This window comes from Athalia rosae, chromosome 4, assembly GCF_917208135.1.
Source record: "Athalia rosae chromosome 4, iyAthRosa1.1, whole genome shotgun sequence".
In the NCBI taxonomy this organism is placed as follows: Eukaryota; Metazoa; Arthropoda; class Insecta; order Hymenoptera; family Athaliidae; genus Athalia; species Athalia rosae.
Window position 1 is genome coordinate 886310 of NC_064029.1, and position 18414 is coordinate 904723.

Here is an 18414-nt window from a genome sequence, read left to right on the forward strand (position 1 = left end):
GATATATTTAGAAAATGGTGGAGCGATTATAAAATACGTAGGAGATTCCTGGGGGGGTAAATAGCCGAATTTTACGAAGAGCGAAAAAAAGCGTGTCCCGGTAAATGTGACCCGAGTCGTTACGCTCGTCGAGGTGACGATACACTGATAGTGAGGCACGGTCGATGGGAGGAGAGCGGAGAATAAGGAGGAAAAAAATCAAACGAAAAATGGATGACGGACGGAAGAGGGGGACGAAGAGGGGCTCCCAGAGATAAAAAGAATGAAATAAGAATACGGGGGCGAAAGGAGATGGAAAGAGAGAGCGACGGACGTACGCGAGACGAGGCGGCGTGTGCGCCTATTCGGCGGGTTTGTAACGCAGCGCGAGCTCGGGAGCGAACGACACCGCAGCAGCAGCAGCAGCAGCCTCCGTCTCTTCTCCGCTTTTCTCCTCTCTTCTTCATTTCTCTTCTCTCAGCGGTTCTCTCTCGCGGGCGTATCTGGTCGAGCGTACGCCGAGGAGGCAGGCACCCGAGGAATGTCTTCATTAAAATACCGGGGCTCATCATTTATGCAGAGCAAAAACACAAAGAGGTGAACCAAGAGCCACGGGGACTGACGCTATACGCGGCACCGAGAGCGCATTTGTTATAATGATTTAAGCTTCGCTTCGTCTAACGTCAAAACAAAATGTTTGGTACGCACCGTAAGTATTATAATATAAACTACCCCTTCGCGATATCCCTCGGACTTAAAAACGCCGCGGATCGTACGAGTTATCGCGGTAGCTGCTACGCGATGAAAGAAAAAAAAAATAAAAATAACACATAGGATTTCCCGTGTAATTGCGAGATTACGCTATGGTCAGGAATCCCCGACCGTTCGTCGGTTCGGGGGTCGGGCTGCTGATCCCGTCACAACATCGGCCCCAACGTTTACCGCGTCGCGTCACCTTGTTGACAAATGTTACGCCCGAAGTGTTTACCTTATCATCGGTATCGCCATAGTTTCAGTTTTTCTCCGATCCTCGTACGGGACGGCTGGTTTTCTGTCCGATTCAACGGTAAATAATATTTGGTGAAAGAGTGTGGGTGTTTTCCAACGGTGTGTACACTTTTTAAAACGGGATGGAAATTTAACAAAATCTTACATCTTAGCGTTGATAGTATTCTCAGATCGAGAATGGTTTTCTGACGAATATATTTGGGGGGGGGGGGGGGGGGGGGGGAGGGATGGAGCCCCTCGTGTTCGGTGAAAAATAAAAACGCGTGCACCGGGTCACTCGGTCGGACGTAGTCATTTTGCACCTGACGGGACGCCGGTGATGCTGCGACCCCCGTCTTCCCCGAGGACCCCACGCACGAGGGACGAGGTATGTAGCCATTCGAATTTATGACAATAGAAAAATTGAGGGACGCAACGCATGTGCGGGAGGAATCCGTAAGTCGTGTGCAGGTCTCTAGTACGTTACTCGACTGCAACGCGGTGCAACGCGATCGTCCGGTGATCGTAACGATCGACGATCGATATTTAGATAGGAAACTTCGATGACAGAAGATTCGAAAAACGCTACCTGCCCACAAGGGGACGCCAACCCCTGTACGTTGCGGTCAGTCGCTGCCGAGAAGGTCGCTCGCAGATCCAAATAATATCGAGCCCGAGCGATCGAGATGACAACGAATTATTACGGAGCATGATTCGTAGATATCAGGCATTCGACGCCCGTCATCCCTCGCTGTCAAAAGTCGCTGTAAGAGACGCCCGTCGTTCGTTCCTCGTTGAACGACTGGTCGATAAATTTAGCGGAACGTCCAAGTAAAATTCGCCCCTCAAGTTTCGGATCTATGACAATTTTTTTCAGAATTCTTTTTTTGTCTGACGGCAATCGCTTCGCGAAACGTTACGTTTTACGTCGTGGATCGCGGACGGAGTCTCCGGAAGTGGAAGAAGGCGCGCGAAGGGACAGCTCCATGGAGCGAAAAGTAGGTATCGGTAGATCGGACGTGCAGCTCGCGAAAAAAAATCGGCTACATCCCCGTCGCCGTTGACCACGATGAGCGATGTTTCCGAGTTTGGCCGTTGTCCAGCTGTCTGATATGCATACAATGAAACGAAGACCGTCTGTCCGCCGTACGTTGAACGCGTAACGCGTTGACCGCGACCGAAACTATGGTCCACTCTCCGTCCGAGCGTACGCTCGCCTTTATTGCATTCCGATGTATTTGGGGAAGTGACAAGTCTACACTGGACACGGCACTTCCTTCATTCCGGAGGTCCGACGATTCGACGAAACTCTCCTCTCGGGAATTTATTATATTCTATTTTTTCGATTAAAATCCCTCGAGGGGATGGAAGCGAAGATCGCCGTTTGTACGCAACCGTCCGGTTCTCTCTCTCTCTCTACCGGTTTAACTTTATCGTGCGAGGGGTCGCATAATTTCGATTGTTTTACCCTCGTCACGATAATTTCAAGTTCCGGTTGCGACTCGTACCCGTACGCAATGCATTCGCGTATCGCCTGCCGCGGGTCTCGCGAGTTGACTTAACAACTGCACATTTTCTACCCGGGATTCCGAAGACTCGAAGCGAAGCGGTACACTCGGAACGATCATTTTTACGGAAAAACTAATTCCCCCGTATCTTATCGGGGAGGCATCGGCGGGATTCCTGCAAAGTTGGACGTACAAAACTCCGTAACGTTGCGCGGAAAGTTAACTACCGCTGCTGGGATTCGATTCACGTTCGCTACGCGGCGCGAAGCGTGCACGATATATCGAACGGAAATATAGCCGTACCTACACTTATTTACCCCGAAGTCGCGACCGCTTCGACCGCTAACAGATCTCTTCGTCGCCGATGCCGCGCCGCAACAACACAACGGACGAGCGCGACTTCAAGCCGCTGGGAATCGCGCCTCGATTTTCTCGGTGCATATCGCGGCGCCGCGCGCGCCGAGAGGATTCTCTCTACCGCGAGGAGGAGAATCGGGAATCGAGAATTGAGATGCGCCGCCCGGATAAACTGCCGCATTGAGTCCGCGGTTTACAACGTGGCTCGCGGACAGGTTGAGAATTCAGATTTTTATCTAACAAGAGGAGGCGCGAAAGCTCGATCTCTCCCCGGTGTCCCCGACGGGAGGACCAACCCGATATAACCAGGCGAGCGTACGTACACCTTACCCACACCTGCAGCGGGCTGACCCGTTCGAACGAATTTGCATACGATCACTTGCCGATTAAGTCCGATACCATCGCCGGCGTAAACTGCAGCCGCTGATATATCCTATTCGTGTTACGCTGCTTCCGTTTTTTTACTTCCTTTTTTTTATTATCATCTGCCGATTTTTTTTTTCAAACGCTTCGGTTCCCGTAAAGTGGATAAAAGGCGTTCAGCGCAGGCCCGATCTTCGAGAAGCTCCATTTGTGTTTTTTTTTTGCTTCCAAAATCGATGGAAGTTTGAAACAGCGAGAATTGTCGGAGGGGTCGTATTTTGAAATTCTATCGCGAAGCTGATTCATAATAAATTAATCATGTCGTTCGCATAACTGTGATTAGCGAGGCTCGTCAAGAAGCGGCACGCGTTTGATTTTCTTCTAAAATAATGTCGACACACGCATATTTGACGAGGTTCGAATCGTTCGCGTTTCGCTTTCGGAGCCAAATAGTCAGGTCGAAACTATTCATAGCTGGCTGTACGTTCTGAAGTCACGGGCCAAGCCTCTCTCGTTTATCGTATAGGTATGTTCCCGCGAACGCGTATTTGCTCGCTATACATCAGACACGCGAATATATACAACGCCGCTACCTACGTTGTCGCCTTCAAGAATCAACCGATCTTCCGATTGTCAGCACCCAATTATTCGGCTGAACTTGGAGAGTCGAGGTGCGAATCGGCCTCTCGACGGACGTCGTGCGACGGAGTCCGCATTCGGCGTCGAGGGGTGAAACCGATCTTTTGTCGAAGCGACGCCGTAGGATTTATCCGGCGATCCCGTTGACGAGTCGGAGGTTCGCGCGATCGGCGACCCGGACCCCCCCTCGTGAGTCTCCCAGGTTAAGATCTCGATGATCGGATAGATTTGCAGCCGAGGTGCGGTCGGGCGTCCGAAGGATCGGTAAATTGGTACGGCGCGTGCAACGAGCAAGAAGAATCTCCGAGCTGACGGTGCTGCTAGGCGTCGGAATCCGAGCTTCGCATATCCCGGCTACCTGGCGGGCCGCGACCCGGTCTTACGCACGACGTATAGCGGCCACCTTCACCCTCTTCTCAACGTGGTGCTCCAGTTCCTTCGACGGCATTCACGGCGTATCTCTGGCGTGCCTTTATACCATCGGACACTTCTGTTCTGTGTACCACTTTGGTAACACCGGAGGTATGCAACCAAACGCAATCGCACTTGCCAATTTTAAAGCGGCGATGCTGCACATCGCGCACTCGGATCCGGAGAAACGTCGACGACGGACCCCACCGTTGCGGATGCGATTCCAGAGTCCGGCGAATAAATTTTGAATTTTTCATTTATTCATATACAAAAAAAATGGAAAATACTCGGTTCATATTATCACATCAAATGAAATCGATCTGCCCTGAGGTTTTTTTTTTTTTTACCCGTCGAAGGGTGGAGAATACGATCTAGTTTTCTTCCCTTTCGAATTTGATCGAGGTGATCGATTGATTTTCGATCACGAGTGCGTTGGAATCATTTTTTTCCCGTGCATTTCGATGAACTGAAGTAAATTTTTTCTAAACTCGCAACTGCAGAAGCCTTCCCGAGGAAACGATTTGGTCAATTGCCAGAAGCCATGGCGAAAGATGTTTATAAATAACGGAAGATCGTGAGTGGAAGTTTCGCGCGTCGAAACATCTGTTCGCTCTTGTGCCAACGAGAAAATCTTCTTTCTTTGAGTACGTCTTTAAATCGTCGCGATATGTATATACCTACGTTATTCGAGAAGTACAGTGACATAAAGGTGTCTTCGTGTACGACATGTCGCACTCATTGTAAGGGCAGTGTTATACTTTACGTTCCGTGGTTTTTCGTTTTTCGGATATTCGTCGTGACAATTTCTCGTGGGACGGGACGAAAAAGAATCGGCTCTTTTTACTACCCGTCTTCGTTCGACTTTGGAATTACATGGCGTCTGTCTAGAAACGAACGAACGAACAAGGGGCTGCCGTTGATTTATTTCTGATCAATTTACCGGAATCGATTCCGATAGTAGTAAAATATCAATAGCTGGAATTACGTCAATCAGATCAGTGGGCATCGATACATTACGCTTTTTTCCAAATCATAAATCAATTTCTTTTTTTCTTATCTCTCCCCTTCAGTTTTAGTTTTTCCACGATTAATTTATGGATCGATTGTGTCACGTACCTTTATGATCGCAGAGAAACGCGGAGTAGTCGTGACGAAGTTCAAAGATTCAGGGAATCGAAGGTCAAAGTAAGCTCGGCGCGGTGTAACCGGGTAGAGAAAAGTCCCACAAATTATTGTTTCTCGGTAGCGCAATTATCGAGTTCGCGGCATGGGATCGTTTGTTGTTCATAATGCCCAACGTCGTTAACGTTCACTCGAGGTCGGTATTCCGAGCGCTGTTTCGCTCTGCCTCATATCTCCCGGTGTTCTTTCGTCAATTATTATCGTCTCCCCGGTCTCCGAATACCCCGAGCTGCAATAGCGGAGGTATAGCGGCGACGTCGACGTGACGCCCCCGCAATTGGGCGTCCCGACGCTCGCCGTCGCCATGGCAACCCCCTATCTTAGGGTCGGCGGTACTGTAGGGTAGGGGGCGAATAACTCGCGAAAACACGTAAATTAAACGCACTATGGGGGTTGATGGGGTGGAAAGTGGGACGGGCAGCGAGGGGCGGAGGGAACGCTAGGACACGGGGACAGTGAAACATAGCCCGTCATAAGCGGATATTAAACCATGTTCCCTCCGACTCCGGTTCTAGGCGGGCGATAGGCCAACGCTTATTATTCGTAGAGACATTTTTCACCCTCGAGGAAAAAATGGCGAGTAATCATATCTGGTGGCTCGTGGAAAAAAACGGGAATTTCAAGAGTTTCCGAAATTTGCCAAAACTGGGTGCACAGAAGATTTCCGCCTATCATTTGTAATCGTTTTTTTTTTCTTTTCCAATGTTTTCAGCAGCCCGAACAGCCGCTGCGACGATATCGTCGCGAGATGAGGGACGGCAAGAAATCCCGGTAAAAGATTCGAATGAGAATTACGAGTGAGTTACCGGTACGGCACGTCCAGTTTCCAACGAGATATTCAGGTAGGTAGGTAATTGATTTAGGTGTCCCGAGTGAGAGATGGCTCGGGGTGTACGAGCGCAAGCTCCACCGCGTACAGCACCGACTGTGGCGTACACGCGGTACGTACGTACCCGTGTATACGCTACGTATATGCGAACACATTTGCCGAATGGCAAAAAATGAAGCAATGAAAATACCCGGAGCTGCTACGAAGTTGCGCCGCAACTTTCCCTATTCGAGATATTTTGCCAGGAGCTGTTCTTACGGTGTACCGCACGGTATATTCAGCTTTGACGAAGCGCACTCGTATACCTGTACGAGATAAGCGAAGACAACGACAATCGCGGGCTACGAAGCCGTCGACGACGAACACCGTGAGTAAAATAGCATTCATTCACCAATTACCTTGTAAATTGCATCGATTGATGGCTCGGACGCCATGTCGATGCTCTGCCAGCCGACCGGGTACTTTCCCGCATTCGACTAATGTAGCTAGTAATTTTAACCCCCCTCATTATTTTTTTCCCCCCTCTGAACTCCGTTTTCCAAGTGGAAAATTGGGAACCAGAAAATGGTGTTCGTTTTCCTTCGAGAAGAGCGAAGGTTGTTGAATTTTATTCTCCAGTCTCATCCATCTCGTTGAACGGCTTTTCTGGACGCAGGTGCACCGATCACGCGGAAGTGACCTTAGAAGCGAAGAAAAAACTAAAAGATTAGTTTCAGGGTGTCACCGGGGATCTTTGGGGTTGTCTTCGGGTATCGGCGTATCCTCAGAATGCAACGTAACAGCAGCAGCTGCAGCGGCAGTTCGTCTATCTGACACCGAGAGCGTCGCCAAGACTTAAAAGCTCCGCGTGTCGCTGTACGACGAGTTTATGTAAAGCAGGTAAAAGAAGCATGTGACTCGGATGTTAAATGTACCATAAACAGTGGCGGACTGCGCCTCTGAAATTCCTTGGCGCTGCTCAAATTTTGAGGCGCATGCTTAAGCGCGACTTTGGTGCGGCTTAAGTGCACCCTCGAATCGGTGCACCATGGGAAGACCGAATTCAAATTCACAGACGTTGTATCGCAGTCTCAGACCTCAATTTTATTATCATCATCGTCGTCATCCGCCGAACGATCGGAAGACAGACAAATTAGAGATAATTTCAGGCTTCCGGTTGAGCAGTTCGTACGGAAGCTCACACAAGTTCGATTCGATTTGTTTGCTTTATTTTCGAAGGTTTTTCCATTGCACATCGATACGATGGAACCGAGTTTATTATTTTCATCCGATGTAGCGATGTTTCACGTGTTTCGCCCTATGCCAGCTCACAGTAGGTAAAGATGAAAGGGACGACCTGCCGCCGCCTCCGGTATCGTACAGCTGCTGATGTGCATTTCGATGTAAAATTTCCAAGCGTTTGAAATAGTTACCTATATATTCCTAGGAATCGGCGTATTATCTATACTAATTGTTAAGTGCGTTACTAATTATTTAAATACACGCGATCGTACAGACCGGAACTAATTGCGGATGCCTCGGATTCTGTCGAGGCCGATCATCCTTCGTTCGACGCTGCGCGGTTCTTTCTTGCGTCTGTGTGCACTCGACGTATTTGGGCCGCAGACGATAATCGTGACGAGCGGCGAAGACAGCCCTCCGCATACGTATACCCGCAGCGTTCTCGCTCGAAACCCTCCCCGCGCCGAAGTAGTAGATTTTATTGCTCCGGATGTTGGGCGATACACGTTCGTTGAACGAAACGCTCGCATCCTTCATATATTAAATCTCCCGACCGAATTGCAATTCCGCCGCTGCGCCGATTGATTTATACGCGTGCAAATGTGCGTCCTTCTTTTTTGAAATGTTCCCCGAATTAGACAAGCGAGTCGATTCGACGTCCTCGAGTAAGAATCGCGCGATTCCGACGGGCGTAAATTTTGTCTAAATAAAATTTGTTGCACCGTTGCCGATCGGGAGTGTATAGCGCCGAAAAATGGCGAAATGGCGGGTCCTTTGTGGGCCCTTTGTGGATCTTTCGGACGGACATGCGCCGGGGGTTTTTACCCCTCGTTGGAATCCGCGGAACACACTCGGGTGCTCGCCGTTCCACATTGAAATTCACATCGCGCGCCCGTCTGCACCGGTCCGTCACCACTCGATGTTTCAAACTTATACTCCGATCCGCGGTAAGAGTCGATGCTCCGCGCTGCCGATTCTTCGAGCCGTGATGCCTGTATACCGGTATACCCTCCCGACCAAACTCCACGGTCGTATCCTTCGCGGTTTTGACCGGGCACAAGCGCAGCGGAACCGCGCCGATTCGATTCGCTGACGCTACAGATGCCCGCTGACTGATAAACCGCCACTAATCTGCCTCCCTTCCGCGCCGTCGCTCTCCGCACGGCGCGATCAATCTTAACGTTTTTCTTACCACCGATGTTATATGCGGGCGATGCGATTGCTACCGATTCTCGGTTTGTCGGTCTCTCGGTCTGTCGGTCGCCCGGCCGAAAATATACCTTGTAATATACGCAGCTTATGCGGCACGGGATATTAATCGCCTTTTGTTGATCATCCCTCGATTTATTAGCAGTCATCTCGCAGGTTGCGCGGGGCGGGACGAGAAACTATGCCAAGACTTCCGATAGGAGAAGATGAATAAAATAAAAGAACGAACCCGCGAAGAGAAAAATGTACACGTATCCTTTTTCAGAGGACGTCGAATACCGAAACGAGAGTCCGCGTGCGCGTCTTCTTGCATGATTTCGTTCCGCCAACTACCGAATAAATCCTTTGATATTCTGATAACGGGGGAAAAAATGAGAAATTATAAATCAACTCATCGAGATATCGATCTAACAAATACACGAATACTCCGAGTGCAAGTTCGCCTAACAGTCGATTCTCCTGTACCAATTTGTTTTTTTTCTTTTTCTTTTTCTTTTTTTTCTATCGAATTTTTAGGGCCCCCTGCAGCTGTGGAGAGCGCAGCGGAAGGAGAACGTATAGTTTCTTCTTCTTTTAATTTTGTTTCTTCATGGATCGTAAAAGGAAAAATAAAGGAGTGCACGCTACGGCATTATCGCTGAGGGATGAAAAGCCTTTGGACCAATTTTATACCCGTTCCGGGTGCCGGGCGCGCGGTGACATTGTGTGACTTGGTACCGTTGCCAAGGGATACAATACAGTTCGAAAACTTTGGAAAGCGAAGGTTTTATAGGTCGTAAAATGACGGAAACTTTCATGCGGTGAGTTGACCAAGTGAATCACGACGCGGCGACGCGTTATATGGTAGACGCCCCTTCGGACCGCACGCTGCGCTTCGAGTTTTCTTCATTTATCTCACATTAAAACGAATCTCCCATTTTACGACCGCGACGATCGGTTTCTACGTGAGAACAATGTCGTCGAGGATCCCGATGCCGATAATAGTTTTTATGCGCCATTTTTTGCCTCTTTTTCTTCGCGTTTTCCATCCCTTACGACTCTTGGTTCAAATATTAGCTCATCGAGACGTGAAACGGAGGTGAATAATTGTACATCTCGAATTTGAGATAGGAGCAACGGAGAACTCCAAATGTTGAAACGTTGGTACAATGATTAATGGCGAGGTACCCCTCGTGACGGGATTCAAGGACGACGAATATCTCGAGGAGAGCTCGTATAAATTCTCAGCGTCCAAGCGGCTTTGTCTAATCAGCTCGAAGAACAAAAAGGCTTTGTGTATCTTCGAGGACTGTTGCAGCGTCCATCTCGCTGTCATTTGAAATCCGGTGTACGTACGTACGTATGGAATAGGTGTACGGCGCGCGGGACAGTTGCGTACCTATTTATGCTTATTATAGTTCCTGCATCACGTTCTCCAGCATCCCGAAGCAGCGAACGCATTATTTCCAGCGACAATTACCAAGCTTTCTACTGTAGAAATTGACGATAAAGTTAAAGCGATGCGGCGATATCTGCGCAGTCGGCGTTTATTCAAAGAACTTGCGAAGTGTATGGGAAATTGTTGCAGTTCATTACCGTAGTGCGCGAAAAATAATTTATCATGCTATTAGAGAACACGCTTGATTACCGAGAAAATCAAGTCGCGATAGCCGCGCGTCGCGAGGATCACAAGAATCTCGGTATACCCAGCCATTACTTACGTACGATCTTCGTGCGGCATATCGAACGATCAATTATTGAGAAATCTTTTTCTCATCCCATAGTCCGACTCGTCAATCGTAAACGTATACCCACATCGAATGCTGTGAAATCCAGGAGGACGTAATCCGTGAAAAATGTGCGAATTTTTGAAATCATCGCAGTTACGTAAAATTACCGCATTCCTCATACCTTGGTTCTTCTGTGGTTTGGATGACCAATTTCCTAGATCGTTCCGCTTTCGAGGAGTAGGCCGTAATTGTAGCGCAACAAAAAAAACTCCGGGTTCTCGACCCTCTACGATATCGCATAAACGATGAATAAGTTCATTCGAGTGGTAAAAATCGGTTCTATTTGCGGGGACCGCGTTTCGACGGGGCGCTGAAATTGGAAACAGCCCCCGCAGATTACCGAGTTTCGTGGGGAGATAATTCCGGAATTTGGTAAAACTGGCGTAACTCGAGTACCGCTCGACTTTCTTGTCAACGCCTATGCGGCGGAACTTGAGTTATGCCGTTTTCGAGAACTCATCTTAGCCGCATATCCGTTTCACCGCATTATACCTATACGCGATAAAGGGTCATTCGTCGATTCCGCGGGTCGAATAGTTCACGTATTAACGAAATTGCGAACGATATTCGACGAGCTTTCCAGCAGCCGATTCCGAAAGCTTTCCAGTCCACGTCGCGATCGAGCTGCGACTTGACTTTATTTAGATACAGCCGCGAGGATTTTTTTTTTTCCTTCACAGTTTGTTTCCGAACACCCTTCGGCAGCGAAGACGTGTCATCTTGAACGTAGTATGCCAACTTCCCTTCCGCGGTCTATTTAGTTTTTCTCCGAGCCTTGAGAAGCAGAGACACCCCGCTGAATGAGTTACCGCCGTAGCCCTCTCAATTACCCTAATGAGCACAAATGCCAATACCACAGCAATATTCAACCACGAACGTCTCCCTTCGGAGCTTGAGCACGTCTTATTTTTAAACCGAAGGGTTGTGTTGACGAATTTGCGGACCCGCCCGCCTCAGACTTTAACCGCTATACTATCGGAACTGCAGTCCTGAAAAATCCTCAACATTTGTCTCCAGTTTCATCGCCAAGAATTTCCCAAGATTCCGAACGCGTGTTTGCCTAGCAAATCATTTTTCAGTCATTTCTTCATCTAATTTCGAATCATATTTTTTTTTTTCTCATTCGTTACATCGTCCAAGATTATGAAGAGCAATTTCGGACAAAGCAAACGAATATCTCGTCGCGTCGAATCAGACTCGCCAAATAAACGGAGTCTTCTAATAATCGTCATCGTTTAGATCTCCACGGGGGAGAGTTGGTCGGTCACTATTTACGGGGATGAAATTCCGTTCGAGAGGGAGCCAATTGCTGCGAGTATTCGGAACGGTAAAAAAGGAAAGTCCGGAGACGTCGAGCGGTATTTCGTATTGACCGTAGCTGCCGTACGGATACCGTGCACTGGGTAGCGAGTCGTACGTTTCCAACTACGCCCGAGCAAAGATTCCTGTGACCGACGTCACTCTACTGCGGATAACTGTTCGAGCTTTCCGAGTCGATACTGCAGCTTCGCAAGCACATTCAAGCTCGATTCGTTCGAATCTATACTTTTGGCTGCCGTTAACAGCGTTGAAAAAACTAGGGAACGATCCTTTTTCCTAGCAGGTTCTGAAATTCATTTAAAAGCTTTCGAGGTCTGTCGAAAGAATTTTTTCTACGTAAAGATGCATAAATATTTTTTGGTCGTTCGATCAACCGCTTGAGTATTTTGAGTACATGTTTCGTAATAATATTTGGTGTGATTTCATAGATTTGTCGAAGCTCGGTACACCTAACTCAATATACCGGCGACGTCGAGTTTTGGTAAAGTTGGAACCACTTTTCGGAGATCGTCAATGGCGCACGCGTAAGAAATTCCCTTTCGAATGCTTGCGGGCTGCCAGGAGAGCCATGGAATTTTTCCGCTGACGTCTTCGCAGATGAACCGATCGTCAGTAAGCTCGGTAACGTAAACGTCGTTCACTCCCACGAACGCGGTCCCCTTTCGACTGATGGGGTCGTAGACGATCTTCCAGAAGAACTTCGGAATCGGCAGGGCCCTTTCTTTTCCGGTGGCGTAAAAGTATAGCTCTCTCCTGATACTCTTCTCATCGGGTAGAGTCGCGATACCGTGAACGCCCGTGAAAATCTCGAGATCAAGCTGCGAACTGCTCGCGTATTTCCTCACGTCCGATTCCAGGAACATCCAATTACCTGCGTTGAATGTTTGCCACTGTGGAGCCGCGTTGATGTACCAAAAAGTCGAACGTTGCGCCGAACCGTAAACGAAATCCGCCTTCGGAGCCAGATGACCCCTAGCAAAGTAGTAGTTCGTCGTACTGCTGATGTAAGTTTGACCGAGGTCTTCAGATTTCAAAATTAAAGACATGGTGGATTTCTGGACCGGCCTGTAGTATAGATCACCGATGGCGTAAGGTCCCCAAAAGTCACTCTGCGACCACGAAGGACGCGGATAGCCCGATTGGAAGCCGCCGATAGATTTGGGCAAGTTCACCTTGACGTAGTAAGTGACGAAGGTATTCTGATCTCTGCATACGTCCATGGTCCCGAGGAAATCCTTGCCAAGGTCGAAACCGATCTCTAACTGGGTGTAAGAATTCAGACAAGTTTTCCCGGTTTTTCGTACCACACTGGGGACCGTCTTTTTACACACCAAGTCAGCGAACTCGTATTCGACGGAGTTCACGAGGAAGGTTTTGTCGCTTACGCAGTAAGCCGCGATATCCTGAATTTTATTATCGCCGACATCCATCAGGTAGTTACCGTTTCCGCTGCATACCAAACGGAATTCTTCGTTGGCGGCGAACTTTAGAGTACCAGTGGTGTCCACGGGCCAACGATAGCCAACTCCCAAGTTTTTCGCGACGAGCACCAGTGGCTGTGGCTCGTTCAAGTCTTCGTTTATGGAAACGGAGCATCCCGACGAGGCTGAAAGCGGAATGATAAATTTTCGGGTGGCATGATTCGCTCCGACGTGGATGAAGAATAAGTCGATCTAACTTACCGGATCGAGTCGGCAAGGCATGTGCACTGGACGCAATTGCAAGTGCAACAAAGACGATTAATCGGAAGGTCATCGTTGGCGTTCGATAGAAGGTGATAGAAAGCTGCCGCAATGGCAGACTCTGAGCGAAGGTGTTCTCCCGCAACGAGTATCTCAGCCATTTTATACCTTTCGATGATTAGTGAGATAACGCGATACGTCAATCACGGTTTCGTAATCTATATCGGCAAATCATAAACTAGGCAGATGATTTATGAATGCCCGAGCATAATTATACCAATAATATCATGCTTCGCACGTGAGCTGTCGCCATCATATTATCCTTCTCGCAACGTTTGAAAGTCATCGTAAAAATTACATACCGTTCGTCCGAATTTCCGATGATCCAAAAAGGGCCGTCGAATCTACACCGCCGATCCGATCAATTTGTTTTGACCGTATTCGAGTTGATAAGCTGATTCTCGCCCGTCATCTATGCCCAGAATATTTCCTTCCCACTCTTCGTTCCGGCATACGTATAATTCGCGAATTGTCTTTTCTCAGCGTGCATGAGCTGAGAGATGAAAGTTACTATCCATCCTGATTTTGTACAATCAATTCGGTAGATTTAAATCACGGCGGATAACAAAAATCGATTAACAGCAATCAATATGTGAGAATTGAATCTTCTCGTCAGCACGTGTCGCAAACCGGATCCGACAATGATAAAATTCTCAATTAACAAGCTGCGATGATTTGCACTACCGAGACCTTCGAATACGTGAGATATTCCATTCTCACCTATCGCATTCATCGGACAATTGGAAACTAATTGTATATATTTTGTAGAATCATCTGATTTTTATTCCTAATCAATTCAGCATTGACGACATTCCAATTGTTCATATATCGTATAATATACTCCAATTATAGTGCCGCACGCTCGTGCGAAACAAAAGGGACAAAATGCAGTTCTATTCGATGCGGGGTTGATTGATCGTTAATTATTTGGAGCGTTCATCTTGACTCGTTTTGCATAACAATACTCGTCGTCCCCTGGTGAGAAATTAATCGAGTTTTCGCAGACCGCAATTTTTCCCTACTCTTTGCGAATAATCTTGGTAATATCTTAATCCTGAGCATAAATAACACACGTGTGCCTCTACGATACAATGCCAGCTTTACACGTGCTGCTGATTTTCAAAAAGCCTGTGGAACGTGAATCGATATTTGCAGTCACGTAGGACTGGATGATAACTTTTGTAGATTCTTGTCTCGATTGGTCGCTTTTACGTACACTCCCAAAAATATAAACGAAAATATTTGATGACGCTTTGACAATGTAGATTACCGTAAAATTTATTGGCCGCTCGTAGTATCGCTCCAATAAAAGTGAGCCGACGGTATGATTCTCATGCGTAGATTTCATGCTAACGTCGCATGGCTCAATTCGCTCACTATTTTTAATTTCAATATGTATTGTTCGAATCTCGAGTCATTGTGAGAGATTATCGGGCGAGATTAACACCGCGGAATTTTATGGCGAGAAAAATTCCTGTGCTTAATTTCAATGAATGCAGTTTGATCTGGGAATGAGAGGCGTGTCATATCCATGAATCTTAGGACTAGCGACTTTTGGTTGAGATCAATAGAATCATAATTAATATCCATTGAACATTAAGTTTTAATTTTTCTCCAAGTAGCGAAGGGGATCTTAAATCAACGTAATGTTCTTTCCGATGAATGGCGATGCGTTAACTCGTGCTAGATTTTCGCAACGGTCTTACGACGCTCATCCCGATGTCCGGGTGAATTAGATCGAAGTAGATCCACTCATTGCTGCAATTTAGAGAATCTACGGAATCTGTGCGAGGATACGTTTGTCGTGCCATTGTAGACCTGCACAAAATTGACATCGTCGATCGCATTCACGTCTCATTACTCAGCGTTGAGTTTGGACTCGGCAGCTCTCGGCGATGACGGGACTCGTGGCAACGGACCGGTGAACTTCACCTGTGGGAAACTACGTTCTCATTCGAACGGCTCGGAATTACGGCCCTGACGGTCGCCCTGCAATGCGCCTGCGTAAAATTCAACCACATGGTGACGACAGACATCGAGCCCAACTAGCTCGTCTCCGAGGCCATCGAGCCTCGTAGCCCACCGAGCTGGATAAGTTCAAGGCTCAAAGATGGTCGCCGTTGAGAATAGCGGAGGAATTTGACCGCTGGGCGTAGTGATGAGCGGGTCGCAAACGCCTCGTAATATTCCTCTGCGGGAAGTTTTCACGTGATTCATAAAAGTACGGAAGTATATTTGAAAATGTTAAAGACCGAGTGTGATATTTGTGCTTGTATTTCGAATTTATTGATTCCCGACTCACTGCCGTAACCGTTATGAGATATACACGGTTTAACGGAGTCATGCGGGCGTCAGACGTCGGAGTTAAACGTCCGAAGAGAATTTAAATATTCTGGGTAAAGTCGTTTGTTTAAAATCTATTAAATGTTTCCGCAGAGGTCATTCATTCCGCTGCGCCGAATGAAACGCCCACTTTATTATCTGTATCAATTTTTAGATCGATCTTTCTGCGATAGGGTTTAATCGACGCAATTATTTTCCTTTCGCTCGACTCGTATATAGGAAGGGAAATATTTCGAAAGTGGGTAACCGTTAGGATCATCGGAATTCTTATCGGATGTGATAATTGGCAGTAATCAGTATAAGCGTGTGTGAAAATGTGATAATTTTGTTATTCAAGGTCACTGAGATGGGGTTTTGGTCCCGCAGGAGGTTCCGCATAACTCCTTTACGGGCACTCGTCGCACTTTTTTTGGTCAGCGTTCTGTTCTGGTTGACTCTTGACGGGCAAATGGAACGGCGAGAATCATGCGCGGTGCCGGAAGAGTTCACCGAAAAATTACATGACCTCTCAAACAGGTATATGCGTACGAATGTACATACGTTGCATGAGCCTTTCGTTCTTTGTCAGTTTTAAAAAAATCAAGTTTTCTTTAAAAACAGTCCTTATCAAAGCGATAAGACGCGTGCGTCGAAGATAACAATGCCAGCTGTTGCTCCAAATTCTCAGATTATTATACAGGAAATTTGAAGTGGCAGTTGGTTCGTTTATTTATATCTTCTACTCTTCGTCTATAGAGCTCACAGCGTAGTATCTCCCACTGGGAAAATTCGTTCTTCAGCGTTTCGGTGAATTGGTTGAAATTGAGCGCATGAATTAAAAAAAGGGACTCGGTGGGGCGTTATTTCGTTCTCGTTACTCCGCGCTCCCATTAATGTTCTATACAATCGATGTAATTGCACGCAATGTAGCACGACGAGTAATGAAACAATATCTTATTTTCCCGACAGGGTGCATTTAGTGTTAGCGAAACTTGGGATCGTTCACTTTCTATGCTTCGGTGGGCTCTGGGGACAGGCTCGTATAGGACGAGCTTTGCCTTGGGTTCGTAAAGTTGAATTTTGCCTGGTCGACAACTTGAGAGACGACGCTCTTATTTCAAAGGCATTTCGACAGGCTGGACTCGCCGCAACTTACATGCACGCCGCCGGTATCTATCGAGTTCAGGAACAAGAAGTCGGCGAGGATGCACCGAAAGTTGAAATAGTCGTTTTTGAGGAGGACCTCACGGTAATAATAACCGATTCACGCCACCCTTGCCAGAAATCTCATCTCAATTGACGTCCAATTTTGCTTCCAACAGACTCAGATGGTCAGACGAGTCGGATGGACTCGTCGAGTGCTTCCACCCGATTGCGAACTTTCGCCAAGTTTGCAATGTTTTCCACCTCAGCTCGCGATATCCCCTTTGCCGATGAAGAAATTCGGTAGTCACAGTTTGCCGGTACCGAGGGAAGGTATCGAACTCCAGAAGTATCACTACCCCGACAATTGGTGGCTGGAAATTAAACCGACAAATTGCATCGAGCAAGGGAAACCCGGAAAATCCTGATAACAAAAAATGTACGTAGATGAAATTTCAGCTCGTGGTTATCGAGTGTAAATATTTTACCCATGACGAAGACGTTGTACAGAAGAAAAATATATTTGTCTCACGATACCGCTGTGAAACGAGGGCCAAAACAGATTTTTAAATAATCGACTCTGTTGAGAGTAGCTCGGCTTGTACTTGAAATTTTGTACAGAAAAATCTACTTCGTTTCGCAAACGCGATTCGATCGAACCATTTAATACGTATGTACGTTCAGTATTCGGATTTTATGTATTTCTTTTTTTTTCCAACAGTAGTCTGAAAAAATTGCTCTCAATTTTTGAATAACAACTTTGTGGAGCAGTAATTTGTACCTCAATAAAAACAAATATAATATTGCATATATTTTACAGCGGGGTTTGAGGTGTTTTTAATTATGATAATATAATGCCTGTATCATATGGTTGATGGTAAGTGAAAATAGATTTCCGGGATTCATATCACTTTCCGAAACGAAAGTCTACCTCCCATGATCGATACCGAAAGAAAGTGGATTTCCACGCTCGTCTGTTCGAAGAACAATCGAAGAGCCTATACGTGAAGGTACATAAAATACGCGAAGCGAATCGAAACGCAGCGGATCGGCCGAAATAAAATAGTGGTAAAGAACTTGCGACGCGAGTTCGTTGGTATGGGTATCTGTAAGATACGAGTCTATGCATAATATAATAAATAAAACCGATTGTGAGTGAAAACCCAGTAGGCAGACAGAGGTAACTCGGCTCATTTGGACACGCGCGGTAGTTTTCTCTTTAGCGGTCAGCATTTAGAGCTGCTATTTTTTTTACACGCTTAGGTATACCCGTGGTATATCTAACGGCGGCCCAGTTTGCGTGAGATCTCCAAATGATTATATACCTAACGTCGTAAGTTCGTTTCGTACGAGTAGCCACGAGGTCCTTGCCGTTGTCGCGACTTGCGGGTTGCTTACATACGTCGTTAACTCATCACTGGATCCCCATATTA

At 47.1% G+C, this 18414-nt stretch overlaps 2 protein-coding genes across 5 annotated transcripts; one reads left to right on the forward strand and one right to left on the reverse strand.

Moving 5' to 3' along the window:
- Window positions 1-12113: 12113 nt before the first annotated feature.
- Window positions 12114-13617, reverse strand: LOC105687437. Its single transcript, XM_012403093.2, has 2 exons — window positions 13457-13617; window positions 12114-13380 (listed from the first exon to the last, which is right to left on the reverse strand). The coding sequence occupies exons 1-2, from the start codon at window positions 13527-13529 to the stop codon at window positions 12224-12226; spliced, it is 1230 nt and encodes a 409-aa protein (XP_012258516.2). The 5' UTR covers window positions 13530-13617; the 3' UTR covers window positions 12114-12223.
- Window positions 13618-15534: 1917 nt separating this feature from the next.
- Window positions 15535-17793, forward strand: LOC105687470. 4 transcript variants are annotated; one of them, XM_048654942.1, is made up of 5 exons: window positions 15535-15737; window positions 16197-16375; window positions 16808-16901; window positions 16974-17087; window positions 17161-17793. In XM_048654942.1, exons 2-5 carry the CDS (start codon window positions 16206-16208, stop codon window positions 17407-17409), a joined length of 627 nt encoding a protein of 208 aa, XP_048510899.1. In that variant the 5' UTR covers window positions 15535-15737; window positions 16197-16205; the 3' UTR covers window positions 17410-17793. The 4 variants fall into 4 exon arrangements, with proteins under 4 accessions (XP_048510899.1, XP_012258554.2, XP_012258553.2 ...); XM_012403131.4 differs by adding an exon at window positions 16014-16097 and having other exon boundaries at window positions 15539-15912; window positions 16808-17087; XM_012403130.4 differs by having other exon boundaries at window positions 15540-15912; window positions 16808-17087.
- Window positions 17794-18414: the final 621 nt, after the last annotated feature.